Source organism: Scatophagus argus, chromosome 8 (assembly GCF_020382885.2).
Source record: "Scatophagus argus isolate fScaArg1 chromosome 8, fScaArg1.pri, whole genome shotgun sequence".
Classification (NCBI taxonomy): domain Eukaryota; kingdom Metazoa; phylum Chordata; class Actinopteri; family Scatophagidae; genus Scatophagus; species Scatophagus argus.
This window is the reverse complement of record NC_058500.1, coordinates 13,315,018-13,329,961: the sequence shown is the minus strand read 5'-3', so window position 1 is coordinate 13,329,961 and position 14,944 is coordinate 13,315,018. Positions and strand designations below refer to the sequence as shown.

Genomic DNA, 14,944 nt, shown 5'->3' with positions numbered 1-14,944 from the left:
CCCACTCCAGAAGAGGCTCAAAGGGGGGAGGGGTGAGACTGAAAGATAAGGGGCAACAAGGGAAAGAAAGTGTAGCTCCATGTACAGCGATGAGGAGTAAATGTGAGGTATGGTGAGGTAAACAGCTCTAGCGGAAAGAGATGATGAGAAAAAGCTGCTCCAGAGTGGGGAACCTCTTAGAGAAGGCACAATAATAAAAGCTTGATTCCAAACGAAAAAAGAGCAACGCTATTCAAGAGCCAACACGCCGTCTCTGTAGGCTGAATAACTGACTTGAACGTAGAAGGAGAAAAACAGTTAAGACGGGCCAAGCTCCACACGTGATAATTCCTTGAGCACTGAATGAGTGTGTGTGATTGTTGATTCCAGAAGACAGCTACATCTAAAAAAAGAAGGAGCCTCATCACAAAGGATTTATTCACTCAATATGCAAATGTTCTAACTGCAGGAACAGTTTGTTAACTTTCCCACAGAACTGGACACATGAAAAATTGGCCTGTCTCATTACAGTGGGGTGTGCCCCTGAGACCCCAGGCTCTATTAGAGAAATAGAGGCGGACCGGGATTATTTGTACAATATATGTGAGCAGGAGGTCACTGCTGAATGATGTAGCACCATAATGTCTGCTCCTCGTCCCTGCATCTGCTGGCTCAAAGACCAGAGTAGTTTTTCTTAATATAACTGTGAGTATTTAGAAGAAAACATGGATGGTTTGCTTTTACCAGGTGAAACTATGCATAGATGATCTTTTTTTATGCTAAATGAAAATTATTTCAACACAGAGCCAAACTCATTCTTGTCACTGTTACAAGCATGTAGTCTGAAGCCAAGAGCGTGACTCCTAGAAAACACATGAAATGAACAAGAAATATCTTCCCAGCTGCGTAAAACAATCAGCCTGCCAAAGATTTTTCTGTTCCATTTTCCCCTGAAGCTTTTTTACTCTACAGTCAGTGCTGTAATAACATGCATAAATAATGATCCAATATTTACATTTATTTTGCATTTTGTCCTTGGCGGAAGGTGAAGGTAACAGAGCACACATGCATATAGTTGCGCACCACTGGCTCAAAGTTACATTTAGTGGCAACACCTCAGTGCTGTTGCCACCTAGTGATGAAATGTAAAACAGCAACTTGTCAGCCAGTGTTGGAAGAAAGATGCTGATGGAGCGTGAAATTGTAAAACAAACGGAAGGATCAGTGATATTTATCCCCAGCAAGAGGCCAGAACTGAGCTTCTTTCTTTGAAGCTGAGGCAAAGAATGAAGATAAATTTTCACTGATCTCAGCAATTAAAAACATTTTAGGAGTTTTTTTTTCAGAAAGGCTGTAAGAACTCAGTTGCCAGTTTATTAAGTACTTAGTGCCCAGCTTAAACTAAAATGTCAACTGAGCAGCTTTAAAACTCATTTGAGATCTGTTTCATATTCAAACCTTTGGCCACAAGGATCACTTTAAGGTCAATTTTTCTTTATTGATAATATTTTTGTTACACAGTATATTTACTCACCCACAGATATGATAAAAACAGTATTTTCAGAACAGGCTTCAGACCTCGCTCTTGCCTGGTTACACTTTATGACATGATCCAAACTTAGGTGAAAAGATTGTTATGGCACAAGCGAAACAGTTCAGCTTTGACAGCAGTTACTTGATACACACGTCCTCTGATGATACAGCATAGATACAGTATATATGAAAGCTATACATCTGACGACTTTTGTAGTACATTTGTTCTGATGTGAAGACACAGGACAGTATATTAAGAGGCAGCTTGATATTTAAGTTACAGTATGACAAAGAAAGAAAAGTGCATAAACGGACATTGCACATTTTGGTCGATTGGCTGTAACACAGTTGTAATTTGGAAAATAAATAAATGATCCACACTAAAGAATGCAGAGTGGACAATGTCTATCAGGATATTAGACATTTCTGACCCCAACATGTGCTTACCGGTTGACATACTGCAAAAGACACTTTTTTATGTTTCATAACAATTTGTCAGAACAGAGATTTTCAACTGAATGAACCTGATGAACTGAGTGAAATGTAACCTCCTTACAGCAGGACTTATCACTGAACAGGAGCGATAATGGAATTTTATCAAAAGTAAACCGTTTTCGTCTCAGGCCCAGATAGGTCATTATTTTCTGTGAAACACACAGGTGTGGATAAAAGGCCGTTTGTACAGTGAACTGGTCAGTAAGCTGCGTGAACAAGACAAAAAAAAAGAAAAGAACAAGGAACCGTTCTGATGTCAGAGATAAGACGCGACGCTATGGAAACAGACAAGCATAGACATCCCCTCTCAAACAGGACACCTGTCTCAGGTACTGACACCTGTTCAAACTCACACCTCTGCTGAGTGTGTCTGTCTTTAGAGTTCAGCTGTGAGCTGCCCTTTACTCTGGATGATCCGCATGATGGACTGGACCACCTCTAATGTGGTGCCCTGACCGCCGATATCAGCTGTGTGCAACTGCAAGTGAAAAAAGAAAGAAAAAGCACACACAACATGATCCAAAATTAATCAAATTAAGTTCAAAACCACCAAATGAAACAGAAGTTTAAATAGTGAAAAGAGTCTTGCTGGGGTGCTTTACAAGTGTCACACATACGGCTTCCAAATTAGTCTGCTGCCTAAGATGATAAGCAGATCAGGTTTTTAAAGGAACTCAAGGAATTTATGCCAAAGCCACACAATGTAAATTTAAATACCATGCAGTGAACTCAATGAGAGCTTTGTGACACTGAAAGGACACAATACAGCTTAGTGTGAATGCACTCTCATGCCAGACATATGCCTCTGTCTCACAGCAATGGCCGGTTATTCACTTATCAGTGAAGGAAGACTTACCCTGGTTTCATTCATGGTGGTGAGGATTGCACTGCGGATCAAACTTGCGTATTCATAAAGCCTGGAGACATTAATTGAAGCATTTACATTCCTGCAATACCACAGTCCCAACATCACATCTCAAATGTAAAATGCTAAAAGTACTTTATAGAAAATCTTACTTAAGGTGGTCCAGCATCATGCAGCTGGCTAGCAGCATGGCAGTGGGGTTGGCAATGTTTTTGTCTGCAATACTTTTCCCTGTGTTCCTTGTGGCCTGAGAGACCCAGAAGAACAGGGAGGGGAAAGACAAAATTCTTATTTACAATATGCCAGACAGACATGTGTTCTTCAAAAACACAGGGGACAGCGTCCAACCACCCACGAACTGCCAAACACTCACCGTTTCAAAGACAGCATAGTCGCGGCCATAATTAGCCCCGGGAACCAGGCCCGGCCCTCCCACCAGGCCTGCACACACGTTGCTCACCACGTTCCCATACAGATTGGGCATCACCATCACGTCAAACTGCTGGGGCTTGGACACCAGCTGAAACCACCAACAAACAAAGGTGAAAGGCCAATCATTTAGAATCTTTTAAAAACTCAAGAGAAGAGTCATTTATTCTTCTCTCACCTGCATGGTGGTGTTGTCCACAATCATGCTGTCAAATGTGATGTCTGGGTAACCAGAGGCCACTTCTCTACAGCACTGCAGGAACAAGCCATCACCAAGCTTCCTGTGTGAGCAGAAAGGACACACTCAACATTTTCCAGGGCTAAGAAACTCCCAATACTATATAAGACTCAGGAGGCCAGGCAGCTCTTACAAACATACATTTGCGTCAGAGTAACTCACATGATGTTGGCCTTGTGCACGGCCGTGACCCTACGACGACCTTTCTCCCTGGCCAGTTGGAAGGCATAGTCAGCGATCCTGAGGGAATTGTTCCTGGTGATGATCTTGAGACTCTCCACTACCCCTGATACACTCTATAAGAAGACAGGGAGGACAATTAATGATAAACGATAAACAGTCTAAAGTTCAAGCAATGGGTTCTGTTAATAATATAGCAACATTGTTATTTCTGAAGCAGCATGTGCGACTGTGTACAGCCAAGTCGGATGCTTCCAGCGCGTAAGAAGTCCCATCAGACTGTAACTTTAAACTTGACAATAAAAAAACACTATTTTTTGTAGACCTGTCATGTCAGGCTGTTACTAGTCTGTTTAATAGGTCATTATCTGTATCAATAGCGATCAGCTGTATGAACCTTTAATAACATATTTTAAAGGAGAATATCACAGTAAGTATCAGTGATTGGGGTCCAAGCACACACCAAGCCACTGGATGTTTTGTCTTTTTTAATTAACAAGAAGCAAATCTCTTGTTTTTCTTTACATAATTCATCATGGTCCTCACTATATGCTCAAATTCCATTGAGGCATATAAATCTACTTCCCGAAACAGGATGATTCAAATCAGTGTTGTGTTGTTTTGTATGCATTGTTTGTTTCAATTTATAAAGGCAGTTTTGAACTGTGAATGAAACATGTGAAACAAATGAAAGTTTGAAGTGACAGCTGAAAACAGAGAGGGGGAAGGAAGACTGTGTTTTTCAGCCTCAATCAGCTGATTGGGAGCAGATGATTGAGAGTGTGTGTGCGTGTGTGTGTCTGCATTTCCTTTTTCACCCCCTACCCTTAGCATGAAATGGTAAGTTCTTAAACCACTGGAGTATAATATATTCCTGTTACATGACAATAACTGAAGACCACAGAAAAATTAGAATCTATTTTTTTAACTGAAATCTGTCCATTAAATTATCAAGTATAAACTTTTCACATGTGTTGCAACACGTAGTGTCAGAATGTCCCAGGACTGCGCAACAAAGACTTGGACCTTGCATCCAAACACGTACACCAGATTTGGTTAAAATAGCTTAAGCCAACTTTGATTTATGAGTGTTTACGGGGCGGCACAGTGGTGCTCTGATTAGCACTGTCGCCTCACAGCAAGAGGGCTCTAGGTTCATATCCCAGTCTGAGTTCACATGTTCTCTCTGTGCCTGCGTGGGTTTTCTCTGGATACTCTGGCTTCCTCCCACAGTCCCAAAAACAGGCACATTAGGTTAACTTTCTACTCTACATTGCCCCTAGGTGTGAGTGTGTGTGTGATTGTCTGTCTTTCTGCATCAGCTCTGCAATCGACTGGTGAACAGTCCAGGATGTAATCCGCCTCTTTACCTTCGTCAGCTGGAACAAAACTCGAAAAGGCAGAAAATCTATCAAGGTGCAAATGGGCGTTACTTATATGGATAGAAGTTGGACGAATAGAGATACACAGAGAACAAAAAGTGCTTTAAAGGAAGGAGCATAAATGTGTGTTTCAGCAGATAATGGAACTGTTGTTTCTGTTATGTCTGACCTCATGCTCCAGACTGCTGTACTCTCCCTCTGTGTTCTCCCTGATGATCATGATGTCAATGTTCTTGTGGCGAGTCTGGACTCCAGGGAGGGACTGGCAGTGCATCACATTGGCATACAGGTCTAAACTTGTGCTTTTGGTAAACAAGGAACAAGAGAGACAAGAAGGAGGGGCAGGATAAAAACAATGGGTCAACTGACATTACCAGAGACAAAGGGTCAAATTGAGGAAGAGGAAAGTGAATATTTCATTAAAATTCTTACCGAAGGAGATTATTTCTGGATTTGACAGATGGTGGCATGGTGTGTTTGGTTTCTATGTTACCTATCAGGAAAGACAAATAACGTTACATTTAAACTTGGTCTTATAATGACACAATACAGACAAAAGTATTGGAACACTTGACCATTGCACTGTATTCTAAATACACAGACTTTAATGGAGAGTTGGTGCCTCCCTTTGCAGCTTTAATTGCGTCCACTCTTCTGCAAAGGCTTTGCACAAGATTTTGGAGTGTTTCTGTGCAAATTTTTGCCCACAGCATTTATGAGGTCAGGGCTCTGTGTGGGCCAGTCAAGTTCTTCCACATCAAACTCATCCAACCATGTCTTTATGGACTTTGCTTTGTGCACTAGGGCACAGAAATGCTGGAATAGAAAAGGGTCTTCCTCAAACTGTTGCCACAAAGTCAGAAGCATAGCAGTGTCCAAAATGTATTGGTATGCTGAAGCATCAGTAGGCCAAGAAGAACAAGAAGGGGCCCAGCCCAACCCCTGAAAAACAACCCTGTCTGTATACTTTTGCCTATATAGTGTGCATGCTTCACAGTACTGTGCTCCACTTTTCATGTTTTCTGCTTGGAAAAAAAAAGGAGGTCTATTTACCTTTGAGGGCAACTCCATTACGGCGGATGGCAGTGATGGCATTGCTGATATCATCCTCGGTCTCCAAGGCAGAGTTGACGTGCACCACTTCAAAGTCCACTGGAACACAGCTGAACCTACAGCACAAACACAAAAACAATGTCATGAGGTCATACTCGCTGGTCTGTGGTCAGCACTTTAAACAGGCTTTAGTTTAAGTCTAACCAACCTGAAAACCTCTCTGACATGATTGAGCAGCTCTGGACCGATTCCATCTCCAGGTATGAGGGTCACAGTGTGTTTGCCTCCATATTTTGCAGGAGGCGGCTGTAACATTGGCATTTTAAATATTATTAACTGCACTGAAATTAAGGACAGCCAAGGTGGCTTAGCAGGTTTTACAGGACTACAAATCACCTATATTGTTCATGTTATCATATGATGTCATAAGTTTAAAGACCTCAGTACTATATAAAATTGTTTTGCAGAGACTTGACACCAATTAATAATCGTTTATTAATGCCATCATATTGTAGGCCTTTATGGATGTGAATTAAGACCAATTTAACTATTAAATTAAAATTATAGTGTACTTACTAAGTTAATTATGTACAAAATTTCTCGTTATTTCTATGTACTGTATGTATGTACTAAAGTTTAGAGTGGGTTATCTGGTTATAGTTGTGTTTGTTCTACACCACACAGCGTCAGTACAGAAAAGGTAATGCTCGGTCTTGTGTGTAAAGTGATGCATTATAGTCAAGAAAAACCACGTCAGAGTGAACTACTTACTATGTTTTCTCCCTGTTGTTGAAGATGGACAGCAAGGAAAGCAGAAGGATACGAGTCAGTTTGAGAAGGTAGAACCAAGTACAGAGGTATGAGAAACTTCTCCTCCCAAAGCAGGGTGGAAATAAAGATGTATAGTACTCCAGCTGCAGGCACTCCACTATATGAAGACAGGTAAGTACCCAGCCACCTCCAAAGATTAACCCAAAGCCATACAGCTGGTAAATAAACAGTTGAATTACTAGTAGTTATTTATGACATTATTGGTACCATTATAGCCTTAATCAGTGTTAAGGTGGCAAGTTACGTCTACTCTTAACAAGATTTAAATCCATACAGATAATGTGATTCACTCACGGCAAGCAAAGTCTTATTCCTGTGACTTGTCAGAGTTGTTCCAAATACCTGGAATATAAAAAAAGAGATGATTTGAAATGTGGGTTTAAGCTGTTTAGAAAAACTTTAAAGCAACCAATTTTAACTGAAAAGGAGTGCAGAAATCCTGCCAGTCAGGATAGCCCAAGTGTATAATATTAAGCATATGACCTTGTGTTCGGATAAAATACTCGACTTTAACAACTAACTCTCAACAACAACGATCACAACGGACGTGACAAAAGCAACGCATCTTGTCTTACTTTAACCGTATGTCCAATTCGTCCACCCCAGAAGGGATTAATGATTTTGGACATCGAGAGCACAGCACTGTGAGCAGCCATCTTGATTTTGAAGCCGTGGTCTCGCTGCGAGGAGAATGTGTTGTGCTCGCGGGATTTTGAAAAATAATGACTACACAGACGAAATTATATATAAATAAATAAATATACAGAAATATTGTAATTAGCATGCAATAGATCAGTAAATGTTAATGTTTAAATATAGAAGTATCTACAGAAATAATTGCACATATAAATGAATGAAATTTCTTATAATTATTCTTTTATATTGTACTGATTGTCTGTATATTTCCACAGCTTTTTTTTTTTTCATTTTATTTAGTTATTTTTCTCATGAAAAGATGTACCTTTTCATGGAATCCTGAGACTCCAACGCGCATGCTCAGCGGTCACAGACTGGGGGTTGGAAACATATCCGGAAGACAGGCGGAATAAGCCGAGAAACATACATCACCACCGATCTTTTCCATGGCTGTTTAAAGTGGAGTGCTAAGACTTGTGTAAATGGTCGACTGATCACGTTGGCTTCAGCATGTCTTCTCGCTAAAAGCACTGAAATCTGCTTTACACCAGGAGAGCCTCCATGAGGAAACAGCGCAAGAAATAGTGAAAAGTCACCGGGTGGCAAGAGCAACAGCTCTTCTTTAACGTTCATTACCTTCCACCAAAGGTGACACGGAAAGCCAACGGTCGCCCGAAGCGCGGAAACAGCGGGTAAAATCAGTCGTTTCTCAATTCAAGGACATATAAGTAATTAATTATGTCGTCAAAGGAATAATGCTATGCTGCCTTGTCTTTGCAACGGTTTGTGTTTATGTCATCCCCTCAAACGTCATGTCTGCTGTGCCATTTTAAAAGGCCACCGTAACAAACTGTGAGCTTTCCAAGATGTCACATTGAGCTTTGAATGGAAGACCGTAAGTTAGATTTATCGCAAATGGTCGGATCGTAGTAGTTAAGTGATTTGTTTACAGATAACGTTGTTCGAAAAGAAAGCCCACTCTTTTCTTTTTCATATATCTGTCAAACCATTTAAAATGACTTAAAATCCAACAAATGTACAAAATATTCCCTTTTTTAATGGCTTGGAATTTTAATCTGCTCTTATTTGATGATATTTGATTAGTTTTTTCCTCCTTTCCTGTACCTTATTATATTTACATTGTTTAAAACTTATATTATAAGTGAAAATGAAAATGAAGCATACGTTGATAAAGATTGTGTCAGACTTGACAGACTGAAAACGTTGAAATTCAAAGCCTCCTAATGTCATCCTTTATTTTTATTTTTTTTTTTTTTTGTCCAGGTCTATGAAACTGTGAATCATGAGATTAACAGGTTGGTTATATTTTTTTTTTTTCCCCACATTCCAGTGGGAACTTGTTGGTCTGGTGGAAATCTCATGGGCCTTTTGCCTGAACTGCAGTATCCTGTTTCTCTTGTTAGGCCCCGTGAGAGCTGTGGCTGTGCTGCTGCTGGTGGGGCTCACATGGCTGCTGGCAAACACCTTATTTGGCGGGGAGACTGGTTCATCTGTGCGACATTTCTTCAGCGGTGAGGAAAACAGTTTTGCAATGATTAACTGGTTTGTCGACTGGAGGAAAATGACATTTTACCTGACAGCTGTGGGCTCTGACGAACACTGATGACATTTCAGATAATATAGACGGAGTAATTGATAACGACAAGTTAGTGGCGTGATTGACAGTTTGTGTATGAAATGAGACTGAGAGATGAAATAATGAAAAAAGAAATGTGTATTTTTTTCAGGTACAAGTGAGGACCCAACACCTGGTAAGTAGAGGAAATTGTCATGTGACCATTTAATGACTACTCTTTCTGCAAACTATCATCGTGATAATACTGCATCGTTATAATCCTACTCGTTACAGCTGACAAGTATTTCTTATTTTTTAGCTGAACCCCGTCCCCGAAGGTATAAATGTGGACTTTCAGCTCCCTGTCCCCCAAAACATTTGGCTTTCCGCTTGGTATCTGGTGCTGCCAATGTCATTGGACCCAAAATCTGCCTTGAGGACAAGATGTGAGAATCAGTGCTTATCATTTCCTTTTATTTATGTGTATGTCCACCCTGCTGTCTCATTTTCTTTCTTTCTTTTTTTTTTTGTTTCACACTCTGTTCCTTTTTTCCCTCCATTGCTGTCATAACCAGGCCTCCAAGTTTGTCTGGGGCGCTGAATGCAAGTATTCTTTCAGTCTGTCCCCCATTTCTTTAGGCTTGTCTATATTCTTGGTCCTTTGTTTCTCTCTGTTGTTGTTGCTCAAGTGCCAGGCTGCGTGTCTAAGTGTAAAGAACAATGTGTATGTGCAGGGCAAAGAAGTGTTCTCCTAAAGTCGTTCAGTTAGCGCTTCAACCTGGTTTGTTTTTTTTCTCACAGGTTATTAAGCAGTGTGAAGAACAACGTTGGCCGAGGGCTAAACATAGCTTTGGTCAATGGTAAGAGTGTCAACCTTCACCTTTCAAACAGACCGTGTTGCTTGAATATTTTAAGCTCCTATTAAATGTGTTATTTTAACACCTGATTGATGTTTCTTTGATCCAGGAGTGACAGGAGAGCTCTTGGACACAAAGACCTTTGATATGTGGGCAGGAGGTAATAAAAATCAGACACTAAAATTTATTGCCTATACACTGTATAGACAAAAGTATTGGGGCACCTGACCATTACGCCAAGAGGCACTTTAATGACATTGAAGACAGCCCTGCAGCTATAACAGCTTCCATTCTTCTGGGAAGCCTTTCCACAAGACACTGGAGTGTTTCTGTAGGAATTTTTGCCCATTCAAACAGTGTAGCATTAGTGAGGTCAGGCACTGGGTGTGTGATGGGGTTGAGGTCAGGGCTCTGTGTGAGCCAGTCGACTTCTTCCACACCAAACTCATCCAAACATGTCTTTTTAGACTTTGCTTTGTGCACTGGGGCACAGTCATGCTGGAATAGAAAAGTCTTCCTCAATCTGTTGTTTGTTGTAGCTTAGCATTGTCCAAAATGTCTTGGTATGCTGAAGCATTTCCTTTCACTGGAAGTAAGGGGCCGAGCCCAACCCCTGAAAAACAACTCCATACCACAATTGAACTCAATAATAAAGAGTAGTGTCCAGATACTTTCATCTACATAGTGTATTTCACATCTGCTACATCTGATGTTTCTCCACAGATGTTTCCAACCTGTTGAAGTTTCTCCGGCCGCTCCATGAAGGAACGCTCGTGTTCGTGGCTTCCTTTGATGATCCAGCTACAAAGTAAGAATCCACGACACGCTATCGGTTCCAGCCCACCTCCCCTCTTTTTCACCTTGGAAAAAGCAATTGTCATACATAAAATGTCATCTATAGCTAGAGGATTTTTACGCCATAACTTGGGAAAATATTTTTAGACTGAACGAGTTATGTTGCACTAAAACAGACAATAACATCTTCAGGTGCTATATAACAGCAGGGGCAATGTCTAGTCAGTTGTATTAACCAACAGCTGATGCTTGTCAGATCCCCCACAATTTCCTTTGCAGCTAAATCCAACATTATATGGTCCATTTGTAAAAGAATCAGTAAATAAATGTATTTATTAAAACATCTCATGCATACTAGCAAAGTGAGGAGTCACTTGCTTATCAAAGTGCTACAAAAATTCAGATGGAAGTTTACATTTAAGCCTGATATCTGAGTTTAACACTGCGAGCAAAAGCTCTGATTGTCACTGTAGGAGATGAGCAGAGCAGTCAGGAATTGAGTTTTTATTTTGAAAATTAAATTTAGCAACATCTGGCGACCGGATCATTTCTTGCTTAGCACTTGACGGCTTTCGCTTTAACAAAAAGAGCAGAATCAACGATCTCTGCATGCTACCCTCATGACATAAAAACAAGTCAAGGTTGTAAAGCCCGTCGAGCCAGAAAGTGCTGTTGAGATCCTGTTTAAGCACCGGAGGATCCTACTGAGAAATGATAACAGCCTGCATTTAATGAAACAAATCTGTACGATAACTTGAGGGACTCTAGTGTAAATAGTCTTTTTCTTTTCTGCACTGTGTATAGCTGCAGGTATTTGTTTCCTGTGTATTTATTCTTTTTGATTGCTCATCCTTCCCTCATCCTTGCATGCTTTTCACCCTCTATATCCTGTTTGCTGCTGTAACACTGTAACTTCCCAGTTATGGAACTAATAAAGGATTATCTTATCTCTTATCTTATCTTATTTCAGTCATTTCTAACAGAGGTTAAACACTTGCATTAACCTGTAACCCTCTTGCTTAGGACAGCCAGTCCATTCAATAAGCATTAAACTGCGGTCCTATGCTCACTTCTGCCGACAGATTGAATGACGAGTCTCGACGACTGTTTGAGGAGCTTGGCAGCACAGCAGTGAAGGAGCTGGGCTTTAGAGACAGCTGGGTGTTTGTTGGAGCCAAAGGCATCGAGAACAAAAGTCCATTTGAGCAGGTATTTTAATGTTAACTATTAAGTCTGAATAGAGGTTAAAGGTAGAATCAGAAGTTGTTTATAGTTACAAGTCTCACGACATCGGGGCTAGTGTATACTGTACATAATAAACACAATAGACTAAACTGCAAAATGTTACCACATTGAATATGCAAATTCAGTCCTGAAAGTTGGACATGATGAATGATAAGCTGAGCCAAAGTTATCCTGTGCACTAAGTGGTAATGATGCCCACCAGATGATACATGTTGTTAGCTTAGCCTGCAAAATTTCAGAAGTCAGCCATAAAAAAGACTTAACCGTGAAATATATGAGATTTAGAACATTAATATAGCAGCAATTTGAGATGTAAAGAGAAAGATAATGGTGTCCTGAGCAGAGAATGGAGCCTCTCTGTGTATGTTGGAATCTGAGCTTCTGTGTTTTTTGTTTTAGTAGCCTCTGTTTTCAACACAGTTTCTCATATACACCATGCAATATGTTTCTGAAGACATTTAAAGCTAGAAATGAAAAGGCCATGCAGTAACAGAATCTTGATCTATATTTGATCAGAACTGCAAGTCAAGTCACTTTCATTTATATGACCCAAAAAGCCCACAAATGGCAATGCCTCAGTGGATTTTATAATTTGTGCGGTGAATGGCACCCGCTGTCCTTGATTCGAATGAGGAAAAACTAGTTTAAAATAAACAAAACAACTTTTCATAGAGGAAATAAAATGGAGGAAACCTGTCTTGAAGAAACGGAGAATATATCTTGTGTGTACAGAACATATAATCAAAATAACAGAAATATGCAGATTACAATGACAAACTTTCTGATAAATGGAAATTTTAATGGCACAAACAAGAAGATTGTAAAACATTAGTGAGTGATGATCCATAAAAAGCAGCAGTCCAGCCAGGACAGGGAGAGGTTCCCGGGTGGCTGATGGCCCAGCAGAGAGCAGCCTGAATGGAAAGAGAGAACGTGGAGAAGACTAGGGAGAGAGAGGGATTGACAGACAGGAGCGTCCTCTAGGTGGGACATAAGGTCAGATATGTTGGAAAGAGTGAGCCCATTTACAATTTTGTAAATCTGTCTAATTTTACAGTTTGTGTGTGTGCTTTGGAAAACTGCCCCCCAGTGTAGATAGCAAGTGTCCGACACATGCATTCAGTTAGGACACCCATACATAACATGAACAATGTCAATTAAAAGTCACCTTGTCAGACTGAAGTTTTTTAATTGGTTTTTGGTCGGCACTCTGTATTCATTATCTAGCTGCTACTATGCAGATAGAAACTGACTCCACTTTGTCTTGTTGACATCAGTTCTGTTTGCCTCTGGTTGTTCCCCTTAGCGTATGAAGAACAGTAAAAGCAACAATAAGTATGAGGGTTGGCCTGAGTCTCTGGAGATGGATGGCTGTATTCCTCTGCGGGCACCGCTGGAAGGATAATTGTGCCCGGTACTGCCACACGCAGTACAGTAACACCTGGAGCAGCAGCAGTGGATCCAAATGACCGTTAGAGAGCCATGGAACTGCTGAAGGACTGAAACCATCCAAGATCTGGGCCACAGGCAACATTTTATTTTCCCTCTCGTGGCAGAAGCGTGAGCTGACTACAAAGGTTGTCTTGGGTCTTCATAGATTTCAAATCGCTGGAACTTGTCATCGAGGATTTGTGAATTAAGCTGTGTGAACCACTTCTGAACTGAAGCGATGTTTTAGAAACAAGGAAAATGTCTCACTTAGGTTAAGGGAAACTTGAGAGGGCAAATGTTTGATTACCAAAGTGTAACAGCGACTGGTGAATGAATACAGGCGGTGTAGGTCTTCCAGAGTGATTTGTTGAAATGGATACGCTTCCTCTCTGCCAGTAGGGTGTCGATAATCTTGAACAGCAGGAATAGGGACTGTTGATTAATGACACAGCATTTAATGTTCTGTGAGCTGTGGGGGACACCTGACTGATTCCACACTAAGGTACTTGGAAACATAATCCACGTCAGCATAGGAAAATAATTTGAAGTACGCTAGTAGTTTATTTGTTCTACTCAGCACCAGGAGTGTGAGCACATTTTGTTTTTTACTGAAATATATTAATATATTTTCATCCTGCGATAGATGTAGAACTCAGTAATACTACCTAGTGTTAGCTGCAATTGTTTCCTTTTAACTTGAGCTGAATTTATTGCTTGCCACATGTTTACATTTCTGCATCATACTGGCAACCCATGGTTTTAACGTCAGTTCAGACCTGCTAACATCTTTCCACTGAGTGCTTTGTTTCAGGATTGTGTGATTTTGCTTGTGAACTGTTTTTTTTTTGTTGTTTGTTTGTTTTTTTTTTAATGTGAATGTATCCACTAGGGCTCTTTCAAGCCCAACATGTAGGAAATAAATAGAATTAAAACAATTATTTCAAATGTATGAGTAGCTGCTTTGTCTAAATTGTGTGTGTTACGTTATTATGTCAAGTGTGAAGATTTTTCTACAGTCTTTATATTGTGGCGATAATGCTAATTAATAAAAAAATGCCCAATTTTGTATCGTGTGTTTTTCTGCGCGGGTTCTGAGTGGAGTCAATCGGCGTTCTTGGAGAAATTCACCAGAGGGCGACAAAAGTCAAAGACTGGCTGGGGTTACTCAGTTCGTGCTGCTCAGGGCATTTGCTTCACTGAACATATGTCAGGTGGGGATAAACACTGCCGACTGAATGAAGAAGATTTCAGGCCTGACAGTGAATTCAACGATAGCATAGGATCGTGTTGCCCGCTTAAGCAGAGAGCTATAACATAATAACGACAAACACGATCAAATTCATTGTTCCATTGACATGAGTGATGCGGCTTTCAGGTGTTGTTGCAAAACATCGTAATTTCTAGATGTGTACTTAACGT

At 40.5% G+C, this 14,944-nt stretch overlaps 2 protein-coding genes across 5 annotated transcripts; one reads left to right on the top strand and one right to left on the bottom strand.

Annotated features, from left to right (window-relative positions):
• Nucleotides 1-1,452: 1,452 nt before the first annotated feature.
• LOC124063332 (isocitrate dehydrogenase [NAD] subunit gamma, mitochondrial-like) lies at nucleotides 1,453-7,969 on the bottom strand. The gene is made up of 14 exons (XM_046396886.1): nucleotides 7,947-7,969; nucleotides 7,561-7,711; nucleotides 7,280-7,327; nucleotides 6,926-6,937; nucleotides 6,363-6,460; nucleotides 6,155-6,270; nucleotides 5,534-5,594; nucleotides 5,271-5,403; nucleotides 3,702-3,835; nucleotides 3,480-3,582; nucleotides 3,246-3,392; nucleotides 3,025-3,119; nucleotides 2,864-2,924; nucleotides 1,453-2,485 (listed from the first exon to the last, which is right to left on the bottom strand). The coding sequence occupies exons 1-14, from the start codon at nucleotides 7,952-7,954 to the stop codon at nucleotides 2,384-2,386; spliced, it is 1,269 nt and encodes a 422-aa protein (XP_046252842.1). The 5' UTR covers nucleotides 7,955-7,969; the 3' UTR covers nucleotides 1,453-2,383.
• An 80-nt stretch (nucleotides 7,970-8,049) lies between these two features.
• fam3a (FAM3 metabolism regulating signaling molecule A) lies at nucleotides 8,050-14,591 on the top strand. Of its 4 annotated transcripts, none has more exons than XR_006844091.1 (11): nucleotides 8,050-8,313; nucleotides 8,906-8,937; nucleotides 9,046-9,153; nucleotides 9,370-9,393; nucleotides 9,517-9,643; nucleotides 9,999-10,057; nucleotides 10,164-10,214; nucleotides 10,778-10,862; nucleotides 11,932-12,058; nucleotides 12,959-13,090; nucleotides 13,401-14,591. XR_006844091.1 is itself a non-coding variant. In XM_046396888.1 (11 exons), exons 3-11 carry the CDS (start codon nucleotides 8,925-8,927, stop codon nucleotides 13,497-13,499), a joined length of 693 nt encoding a protein of 230 aa, XP_046252844.1. In that variant the 5' UTR covers nucleotides 8,060-8,313; nucleotides 8,458-8,516; nucleotides 8,906-8,924; the 3' UTR covers nucleotides 13,500-14,591. The 4 variants fall into 4 exon arrangements, 2 of the variants coding, with proteins under 2 accessions (XP_046252844.1, XP_046252843.1); XR_006844092.1 differs by having other exon boundaries at nucleotides 8,052-8,313; nucleotides 12,954-13,090; XM_046396888.1 differs by lacking the exon at nucleotides 12,959-13,090 and adding an exon at nucleotides 8,458-8,516 and having other exon boundaries at nucleotides 8,060-8,313.
• The last annotated feature ends 353 nt before the right edge of the window (nucleotides 14,592-14,944 follow it).